This window comes from Monodelphis domestica, chromosome 2 (genome assembly GCF_027887165.1).
Source record: "Monodelphis domestica isolate mMonDom1 chromosome 2, mMonDom1.pri, whole genome shotgun sequence".
Taxonomy (NCBI): Eukaryota; Metazoa; Chordata; class Mammalia; order Didelphimorphia; family Didelphidae; genus Monodelphis; species Monodelphis domestica.
In genome coordinates, this window is record NC_077228.1 from 338006586 (window position 1) to 338018185 (window position 11600).

The 11600-nt window shown below is 38.4% G+C and overlaps 1 protein-coding gene across 1 annotated transcript in view; it reads right to left on the reverse strand.

Annotated features, from left to right (window-relative positions):
- UBE3D (ubiquitin protein ligase E3D) overlaps positions 1-10944 on the reverse strand; it is a 206897-nt gene extending 195953 nt beyond the window's left edge. Inside the window, exons 1-2 of the mRNA XM_007484257.3 lie at positions 10683-10944; positions 2557-2753 (exon numbers count right to left, since the gene is read on the reverse strand). Coding sequence (XP_007484319.1) covers positions 2557-2753; positions 10683-10738 — 253 coding nt within the window. The 5' untranslated portion in view covers positions 10739-10944. The remainder of the gene's footprint in view (positions 1-2556; positions 2754-10682) is intronic.
- Between the last annotated feature and the right edge of the window lie 656 nt (positions 10945-11600).

Below are 11600 nucleotides of genomic sequence, written 5' to 3' on the forward strand. Positions count from 1 at the left end.
ATTTTCTTAATTTCAGTTTCTCAGTCTTCAGCAATAAAACAAAGGATTAGAGCTGTAATAACTGCCTGACTCAAAGAGGACTCCTGGTTTTGAGATTCTTTGGCCCTTGTCTTTGTTCCTACCAAACCTCCCTAACCTTAATTACTACTTTAAGAATTTAGTTTAGAATAACTATAGTAGCTATAAGGGTTTTAATCTCTGTTTGGGTTAAGAGTTAGTTATTCCCTAATTCCCTTTCCTTTCTCCCTTTAGTTAATTTTAAATTAATTTTAGGGTTAGGGTTATTAATTAAATTAATTAAATTAGATTTAGGGTTAGCTAAAATTGAAAAAAAATAGGTTTATTTAGCTAAAGGGAGAAAGGAAAGGGAATTAGGGAATAATTCTCTTTGAGTCAAGCAGTAGTCTCAGTAACATCTCTGCTGAAATCCACTTGACAACAGCACCACCAGCAGCAAGGACAGACAGAATATCAAGAAAGCCAAAGAAGAGGGAATCGCTGGCTCTCTGGGTCCACCCCAGAAATACCAGACAGAAACCCTCTTGGCTCTCCTGACTGCTAGAGGAAAAACAGCAGCCTCTCTCTTCCAGAGGAGTCTACCAACTGCTCTCAGAAACTGCCTGTGTGTTCAGTTTCCCAGATCCTCAGAGTTCTGTATGGAATATTGGTTTGCAGGATCTCTTGCTGTCAGCTTGCCCCTGCTAAAATCCCTTATTACAGCTCTAATCCTTTGTTTTATTACTGAAGACTAAGAAACTGAAATTAAGAAAATGGACTTATCTTTTAGCCCCTGATAAAATCCCTTACTACAGAGCACAATTGTTCATTTAAATTCTCTAGAGAAATAACCCTCTTCTCTATTCCCCACTCTTCTTTCCTGCTCCAGATTACCAGAATATAATAATTGGGTTTAAATCACTTCTTTTTCTAAAGGATTTTTTTTTTTACAAAGTGAATGATTTGGGACAGGTAGGTGGCTCAGTGTATTGAGAGCCAGACCTGGAGATCCTAGGTTCAAATCTAACCTCAGACACTTCCTAGCTGTGTGTGACACCACTGAGCAAGTCACTTAATCCCCACTGCCTAGCCCTTATCACTTTCTGCTCTGGAACCAATATACAACATTGATCCTAAGAAAAAAGGTAAGGATTTGTTTGGTTTTTTTTTTTTTAAGTAAATGAGTTGTTCCAGATACAAGATAATGGTGTAAAATTTAATAAAAATAGGCACAGAACAGAGATTTGCAATCTGTTCCAAAATTGAGGGTGCTCACACAAATGAGGGCATTTAAGTAATTTAGGACTAAAGGAAATTTAGTTCTACATCTCTCTCGAATTAAATAATTACAAATTACAAGGGTAGAAATACAATTTAATGGGGCTAAGTGATGAAGGAAACAAATATTGTTACTAAGCTGCAAGCAGCTAGAAGAGATCAGTTGGCTGTTCAAAATATATGCTGAGAAGAGCTGTCTATGACCAAAAGGTCAATTGTCAGTATAGCAGTACCCTCTGCTGGTGAAACAGGAGAAGCCTCATACTTTGTCCTTTTTGAGGGGGTGCAGATGAGAAACCCTTGAATCTCCACCAAGAAAGGGCTTTCAGAAACAATGGAGCTCTTACAAAACTAGTGCCTGAGGACAGGCCTAATTAGGTTCATGTTTTATATTAATATGTAATTTCTTATGCTTTCTCTGCAGGTGAAATTCCACCATCAGGAAACAAAAAAAAGTTAAATAAATAATGGTAGCAACTAGTTATAAGAAAAGCAGTCTATTTGCTTCAATTCTCAATCTTATCAATAATAAGATTTGCTAATAAAAAAGCTAATAATTGGCAGGTGTGGCATAGGTAAACCAAGCACAAGACTTGGAGCCTTAGACCTGGGTTCAAATTGTACCTCAGTCACTGGCTGTGTCCCTTTGGACAATTCATTTCATCTTTCTGTGCCTCAGTTTCCTCTGCTGTCAAATGAGAGTGTGGGACTTCACAACTTCTATAATCCCTTCTCATTTTAAATCTATGACCCCCATGATTCAATCTGTGGTCTGTCCATATCAAAATGGAAGTTTCCTGGACTTGTTTTTTGAAACTTTAGAATAGGGTTAAATCTCAATGTTTCCAAAAATTCCAATTATTCATCTAATAAATCATCAACAAAGGAATTTTTGCTAAAATTTTCAGGACTTTTCTCAATCTGGGTCAGTATTCCCAGGGCTCACCCAAAAACCTTTTCACTATTGTTGGGAAATGGGAATATCAGTGCCTCATCAGTCTGATTAGGGTCTCAGCACAACATGTGGGGGCTTCTATTATTTCCCATTCTGAAGAGTATTTCTCTCTTACTGACCAGCCCTGTGGCCCCTCACAGCTCTCTTTAATATCATCCTACCCACTTTGCAGATCCATTCATAAGAACCAAATATATTTTCTTCAGAAGAAATAATCAGGTGTTTTGGAAGTTATCTTCTGATAAGAAAAGTTTAACTTTGTAGGGCAGATACGATCTTTTATTTAACAATGAGAAAATCAATAATGGAACAGGGATTTGACTCACTCTTATTCAAGTCAGCCTGAACGAGAAGTCTCATATGGATCCCATCTCCAGATATATACTGCAGCCCACGAAGAGAAGAAGGGACAAGCCTGACCTCTGCTGGAAACTTGATTTCTCTGCACTGTTCAAGAGTTTTCATCTTCAGGACTGATGGAGTCAGAGAAACATCCATGGGCAAGCTTCCTTGTTTTGGCTCTCTGTTGATAACAAAATACAATGATTTTCCATTTGTTTTTTCCCATTTAAAAAAAAAATTTAAAGAATACTGATTAAGCAAATCTAACATTAAGTGCAGATAACCAATTATCAAGTACCAAATGATAACATACACTAATATTTACACGGATCTATAATCTTATAAATGTGGTTACTCCCTACAGAGTTCTCATCTTGTCTTACCCTTATCATGCCTCTAGTAAATACCCTAAGAGAACCCTAAGAGTTTCCTTCTATCCTGAATTCAACCACATCTTCTACTCCAGTGTTAACTTTTAATCCCTTCTATTCTCATAATACAGAAAAACCTATAATATAGCTTTTATTCATATTCCTTAACACCACTATTATAATATTTGTTTTTGTTTTTGACCACTGATATAAGGAACGTCCAAGTGAGTCAACTACTTCTGAGTCTGATGACTACTTAGAAATCTTGAGTGGTCTTTAATAAATTAATATTTAAAAATTTTTAAATACAGTCACAGGAGAATTTCATTCGCTACATCTATAATATACCTTTTATTTATATACCCCTTGATACCATTATTATAACATTTTTATTTTTATTTTTGGATGAACCTGTAATTTCACTGATAGGCCCCAAGGGAGGCAACTACCTCTGCCAATACAGATGGTTGCTTACTTTGCAACTTGTAGAACTAAAGAGTTGCCTGGGTGTGGAAAATTAATGTTGAATTAGGATTTTTTTTTTTAATTTTAAAACTACAAAAGTCTCTCCCCCAGGCTATGAAACTGGATTGAAACCAACAGGGTAAAAAGCATAACACTGGGATGGCTTTTAGATCTGCTCCTTATTTATCTGTTAACAAGGCCTTGATTAGGTAATAAAATCAGGGCACTAAGTGGCCACCATTTTGGATGTCAGTGACCACCACAAGGAGGGGAGAAAGAGGGTCTTTTGGAATCCTGGAGAGCCACCTCTTCCTGTGATTGAAGTCCTAGTTCATTTCCTGTGTGACATCCAATTAGAGATGCCCTCTGAGTGATGACATCATGCTGGCTTGCAGGGCAAGAACCCTCTTTGGCCCTTCTCTCTGAGTCATGCTGCCTCTCTTGTACTAGCCCAGCCTAGCTGCTTAATTGCTTGGCCCAACTCCAGTTCTATGGAGTCAGTTCAAACTGTGGAGGGAGTCCAATGGCTAGTTAGAAAACTTGATTATCTTTAATAAATTGATATTTTAAAATACAGTCTCCAGAGAATTTCATTTGTTATACCTATAATACATTTCTTATTCATACCTCCTGATACCACCATTATAATGCTTGGTTTGGGTTTGGGTTTTAGCTAGACCTGCAATTTACTGATTAAGAAATTCTCAGGTGAGGCAACTACTTGTGCCAATGCAGATGGCGATCTGCCTTGCAACTTGTAGTATCAGAGTTGTCTGGGCATAAATGCCAGATCTATTCATAAGAACTAAATATGTTTATCTTAGAATAAATAATCATATGTTTTGGAAATTACCTTCTGATAGGAAAAGTTTAACTTTTCAAGGCACATACAATCTTTAATTTATGAGGAAGTTGAATGGCATGATTATGGTCCCCGAGGCCAGATATGAACCCAAGTCTCCCTGATGTAGAGATTGGCTCTCTATCCACCTCCCCATAATTCCTATGGTCTATAAAGACTTATATAAGATAACAATTGTTGCCCATTTCAGTCGTGTGAGACAGTTCATGACACCATTTGAGTTTTTCTTGGCAGACTGTGGAGTGGTTTGCCTTCTCCAGCTCATTTTACAGGTAAGGGAATTGAGGCAAATGGGGTTAAATGACTTGCTCAGGGACACATAGCTAATAAGTGTCTGAAGCTAGATTTTAATTCAGGTCTTCCTGATTGCAGGCCTGGTATCCTATCCACTATATCTCTTAGCTGCCCTTATACAGCAGTTAAATGAATTTTTTTAAACCTTTAGGGTCTTCTGTCTTGGTATCAGTTCTAGTAGACAATTGGGGTTAAGTGACTTGTCAAAGGTCACACAGCTAAGAAGTGTCTGAGGCCAGATTTAAACTCAGGATTTTCTAATTCTAGGCCTGGTGCTCTATCTGCTATGCTACTTAGTTGTCCTGAGGAATTTAATTCAATAAACATTTATTAAGTACCTGTGCTTCATCCTAGGGACACAGACTCTCTTCTTAAGGAGCTTACAATCTGATGGAGGGGAAGGGTGAATATACAAATAATGCTGATTCAAAAAAAAGAAATAAGTGTAAAGAGGAGGTTTTTGGGCACAACACTGAGAAATTTTGGAAAGAAGAAATCACTTTAATCGGCAAAAAATGGGAGGATGTATCTAGGTAGGGGCAGGACTGTTATAATTTAGTTTCATTGGGAATAATTCTGGTAACTTATGCAATATTTTAATAAAATCATTTTGAGTATGCAACAGAAAAGGCTTTAGAAAGCTTCAAAATTTAATGTGATTTTTGTGAGTCAACTTGGAGATATGTTAGTTATAGACTCATAGATCTAGAGTTAGAAGGCATTTCAGAGGTCAGCTAGTCCAATAATACTATTTTATGGAGGAAACCGAGGCCAAAAAGTTTGAGTAGCGTGCTTTCCTAAAGTAATACAGCATGTAAATGGTGGAGCCAAGACTTTCATTAAGCTCCTCTGACTACAAAGCCAATGCTTGAAAAGGGAAGGATGATGTTAACTTATACTAAACTTGTATGGATTTAGTTTCTACCCTCACAGTGGAATTTCCAAGAAAAATTCAGAAATCCAAAATCATTAGTATCTACTTCCCTATTCTCTAATTCTGGGCAAATCAAGTCCTTTGTCCAAAAAAAGAATGTAACTAACACAAGTGTTTACTTAGGGGAGATATAGATATAACTAATAACATAACTTCATCACCCATTCAAATCCAGGGGCAAATAAAGTTACAGAATATCCCAATCTGGAAACCATCCCAATCATACTGCTTCATTTTACAAAAGATAAGAAATTTACGTAAAAAACTGCAATCTAGCAAAAATTTGCAGTTTCATTATATTACAATTATACTAATATCACTGAATATGCTGGGTTAAAATCCCAGCTCTACCATTTACTGTCTTTAGGATCTTGGACAATTCATCCTCTTCTCCAGGCCTCTCTTTCCTCATCTGTAAAATGAGGGATTTGGGGGGATAATTAGGTGGCTCAGCAGAGAGCCGAGACTGCAGATCAGAGGTCCTAAATTCAAATCTGACCTCAGACTCTTCCTAGCTGTGTGACTCTGGGCAAGTCACTTAACTTCCATTACCTAGTCCTTAGCAGTCTTTTGACTTAGAACCAACAGACAGTATTGCTTCTAAGATGACAGGTAAAGGTTAAAAAAAAAAGAGTAATTTGGACTAAATGTCTCTAAAGTCTTTTCTGATTCTAATAATGTTAATAAGCCTATAAAATATGTCTAGGACAAGTAGTCAAAAACCCTGGTTTATAAAGTAAAGTAAAACTCTCTAAAGTCTGCGACTTTTCTTAAGTGTCCTGTACTCCTAGAAAATTAGAACTGGAAAAGTCTTTTAAGATGAGCCAACCCTTTCAGTTTATAAGTAAGGAAAATAAGACCCAGAGAAATGAAATGACTGGTCCAAAATAGTTCTACTAAGTTAAAGGTAAATTATATGATGGTTACCATTTAGCTAGCACAGATGGGATTTCTTGGGGGTGTTTCATTCTGTTATTTATGGGTATTTCATATTTGCATTGATATAAAATATTTAAATTATCCTATATCCATATCAATTAATCCAACCACATTAGGAGATTGGGAATGCTCCTTTCTACTTCTGACTCTCAATATAAAACTAGTTTGGGGGGAGATCTAACCAAGTAAAGTTATCACAAGGGCATTTAAGAGGACAACAAGTAGAAGAAAACTATAAAAGATCTGCAAAGACTTTAATAAAAAACTGTATTAACTACTAAGTACAGCAGAGCTACCATGGTTGAACTCTGTACAGTGGGAGCCAGAACCTGGGACATCCCTATGACTCCATAAAGAATGTAAACTACTTTGAGTAAATGTAAACAGCAAAAGAAGCTCCAACTATCCCATGGGAAAACTTGCACATGACAATTCCTAACACTACACCTTCATTGTTCTGTTTCTATAAAATTCCTGGTCTGATCAGAGGTGGGTGGGGAGATCTACCATGTTGTTCTGCTGCTGCCTACGATGACTGGCTTCTTGTGAGTAAGCTTCCCCAATTAATCCTAATAAAACCTATTAATAAACTGACAAGGGCCCCTCTTCCTTCAGTATCTTGGCATTCTCTCAAAGAGTCTACTCCCCTACAGTTGATATAATCAGAGCAGAACAGATCCAACAAGAATCCCAAAGGAAGAAAGAGAAATGTCCTTAAAGGGAATAAAAATGGAAAAATCAGCTGGCTCAAGTGTATGGAGAGGAGATCCATGCTGGCAGGCACAAAATAGGAAAGATATTGTGGGTAATTAATAATAAAAGCAATAATAATCATAGCTAACATTTATAAAGCATTTACTAACAATTAATATCTCATCAGATCCTCACAACAACCCTGGGAGGGAAATGCTATTATTACCTCCGTTTTCCAGATGAGGAAACTGAGACAGAGGTTGAGTGACTTGCCCAGAGTCACACAGCTAAGGAGTGGATGGAGTCAAATTTGAACTCAAATTTTCCTAACTTCAGGCGCTATATTCACAAGCACCGTGCCGGCTTGCTACATGAATATTCACCATATAGTTGAAGGAGTGTAAGATATAAAATGAAAAAAGTTCTGAGGTATTCACCTAAAAAAAGGTGACTGGGAGAATAACTCACAATTTACATCCATAAAAATGTTTGTTAAAATTTTCTAAATTCTAATCTGGGATATCATCAGTCAAGATATACTAGCACTGAACAAGAAGGCTTTATGAGTGATATTACATGGTGAAGCACATCTCTGCCATCACCAAATTAGCGAAAAGATGTCAAAAATATAAAATTCCACTGTGCTTCCTGTTACTTGATTATAAAAAAGAAATTTGACTCAGAACAGCAAAATGTTACCATGAGGTTCTATTCCAACAATGTTCCATATATGTATATATGTGTATATGTATATATATAGTATCAAAATTCCTTAATGAGATACAATATGAAAAACATCTGTTAAGAACCTACTATGTACTAGCACCTGAGAAAGAGAATGAATAAAACATTCTACTTGAAAAAACTTTACCTTCTAATGAAGAAGGCCACAAGTACACATATAAGTATATATAAGGAGAATCAATACAAAATAATTTGCTAGGAATAAGCAGTCAGGGGAGCAAGAAAAGTTTCATGGAGAAAAAGTGGTGTCTAAGTTGAATCTTTTTTTTTTCAATTAATCCTTATCTTCTTTCTTAGTATGTATACTAAGCATAAGTCCCAAGGCAGAAGATGGTAAGGGCTAGACACTGGAGTTAAGTGATTTGCCCAAGGTCACACACCTAGGAAATATATGAGGCCAAATTTGAACCCAGGACCTCTAGACTCTAGAGCTGGTTCTCTATCCAGAGCCACATACTTAACCCCAAATTAAATCTTGAAGGAAGAAAAGAATTCCATGAGACAGAAATCAGAAGGGTAAACATTCCAGGCTTGGAAATTGGACCACTGTGAATACAGAGAGATGGGAGATAAGCCGCCTATCTCCTCTGAGAATCAGAAAGAAAACAGGTTTGGCTGAATTATAAAGTACAAGAAGGGGAGGAACATATCAGGAGGCTGAAAAGACAGTTTGGGGCTAGGAGTTTAAAAAGCTAAACAGAGGAGTCTATATTTTTTTCCTAGAGGCAGTAGGAAACCACCAGAGTTAATTAAATAGAGGCCCTTCAAAGAGTACCAGTGGAGTATGGACAATAAGGTCTCCAGATGTGTGTAGAACACTGACAGCAATCCTAAGAGATCCATAAGAACTCCAAAGAATTTGCATTTGCCTTAATATCCAGAGAAGAAAAGTCAAATGAAGAGCAGCTATTGCCTATATTCTGACATGCAAGTAAAAAGACAACTTATAAAGCTTATATTATGTAAATATATATATACATATATATGTGTGTGTATGCATATACCTATATGTCTACATCAGTGGAAAAATAGATGTAGATATTAGTATCTATGTAAAGCAATATATCATGATATAATAAGCTATAGATTGGATCATTAATACTAATGGAAAAGTTGAACTCAGAATTAAACAAGAGCAAGCTAAATTCCTTTCAGAAAATTACAAAATTCCTTTAACAATACTAAATTTTAAAATGTTTTTAATTAAAATAATTAAATGTTAAAATTCATGACATAAAAGATCATTTTTTATATCAGTATTTTACTTGAATTGTTATATGGATACAGGACATGGAGTGCAATGAAAGGGCTTCTGTTGAATGTGAGCAGGAGATAACACAGACACACAAAAAAATTTAAAACAGGAGCAAAGACTGTTAACAGAAAAATATATGCTTGAAAACTGGGTTTGTCATCTAGAGTATAAAAGATAACTGATGGACAGTATGTGTGTACCACAGCATCCTCCCTATGTCAAATGAAAACAAGGAAGCACACAGCACATTTTTCTTGAAAAGAGGTTTAAAAAAAAAAAACTGGGCAATTGATTGAACACTGGGGCTGCGGTTCAGAAGACCTTGGTTCAAATCGACTTCAGCTACTTTTTAGCTGTGTGGCACTGAATGTCACTTAACCTTCTTTGCCTCAATTTCCTCACCTGCAAAATCGGAAATGACAAACCACTCTAGTATCTTGGCCAAAGAAAGCCCCAAAACTTAGTCAACCCTGACTGAACAACAATGAGCACACCACCTGTAAAGCCCTGGGCAAGTCATTTCCTCAATCTGGCCCTATTTCTTCATCTACAAAACTAGATGGCCAATGCTGTAACAAGATGTAAGATCTCAATCTTGTTCCAAGATTGTCTGCATAGGTAGCAAGGGTGAGAAACAATACCCCAGAAGGAAAAATATAAACATCATGAGATACCCATCCCACCCCCTCCATTCAACGAGATATTTGGGAAAGCATTCAAAGATAAATACGTTGGTTAGAGACTCATAGGCCAACAAAACAAAGATCGGCACCGAATAATTTTGATGACAAGTTCCACCGTTTTTGATTAAACAAAAGACTGGGCACCTCTTGACAGCCTAAGTAATACGATCTAGTCAGGATAATGAGCTGTTTGTTTCGGAAGTATTCTAGAGGTTCGTGTGAAAAACTTGTGTATTACACTTTACAGCTAAATTCAAAGGAGGGTCGGAACTAGGGATCTGCAAAGTGAAAGGGCTTTGGGTTGAGGAGGAAAGAAATGAGACCAGTGAAGGAAAGAAGAGAGAAAGAGGAGAAAGGAAAAAGAGAGGAGAAAGAGAAAAAAGAGGAGAAAGGAGAGGGGGAGGGGCGGAGAGGCAGAGAAAAGAAGGGAGAAAAGGGAGGTGGGGGGAAGTTAGGGGGCTCCCGGAATTTCCCTAGTCCGAATGACGTCAGAAACAATTGCTCCCATGCGCCAGCTACTTCAACCAGCTAGGTTTGCGCCTGCCTCCAGAGGCGTCACAGCGAGTTAAGCTGCCTATGGTCCTCTCCTGAGCCATTGGACACAATCTATTGGTTCTTCAGCCACGTGTCCCGTTTTCTCTGAGCTCGTCATTTTACGTAAATCTGTAGCCTTTCCCCGCCCAGTCACTGTAGCATTCAGAGGGTGGAATGGGGTAACCTCGCCGGGGGAACCTGGATACGAACGCGTATACAATCCATCCCATCCCATCCCATCCCATCCTACTCCTCCCCTCCCCTCCCCCGGACGTCCACCCCTTTCCTTAGCCGAGCCACAGAAAAGCTCGGGACGGAATTTGGGTAGCTTTGTACCGGATAATCAGCAGTGCGCTCTGCAGCCGCTTCCTAATTTCCAAGAAAATATCCATTGTCAGAGTTCCCTGGCCTCTCTTCCAGCGGAAGGTGGTTTTGGGAAGGGGGTACGGGTGCAGTGAGTCACTCTACAGCAGCACAGGAGAGTCCACATAGGCCTCCGAAACCTCCGCGCCGCCAAGCTCTCGCGTGCAGAGGAGTAAGAAGAGCGCAGTGACCGCTGCGCAGGGGTAGCCCCGCCATGCGGAGTAGTGGGAGGGGCGCAGTGGTTGCTCCGCCCCAGTCCGGGCATCTTCCTGCTCCGCAAGCTGCAGCTCCGCTCAGTGTTTACTGCAGCCTTCCTACCTTGGTGTGGCGATATCAGGATAGAGAGGGTAGGGAGAGGCTGTGAAAGCTGAAGGTCTGTGGGAGCAAGCAAAAGGAACTTCGGGGGCTTCTCAGAGATGCTTCGTACGTCAGACGCAATCATATGCACTCCCCTCCCCATTTTTCCCTTAGAATCATAGAATTTAGAGTTGTTGGGACATCTACTCCGGACCCCTCATTTAACAGGGGAAGAAACTGAGGCATGATGGCCTAGGCAATATATTTTGTCAGCCAAAAAAAAAAAACACTCATTAATCACTGTATTTTAGCTAAGCGTTGTGGTAAGCCAACGGGACACATAGAAAGGTAAAAGCATGGTCCGACCTCAAATAGTTACTAGATACTCTAGGCAAATCTTTTTCTTCATCTGTAAAATGAATTATTCATTGGCCTCTTCTGATCCCTTCCTTAAATCCATGATCTTATAATGCCTAAAAAAGGATTTTGAGTAGGATCAACCAGCTAACAAGTTGCAGGATCCAGGATTCATAAATGATGGGGGTTTTTTTCCTCCAGAGAAAATTCCAACATGACTAATAACATCTCATTTTT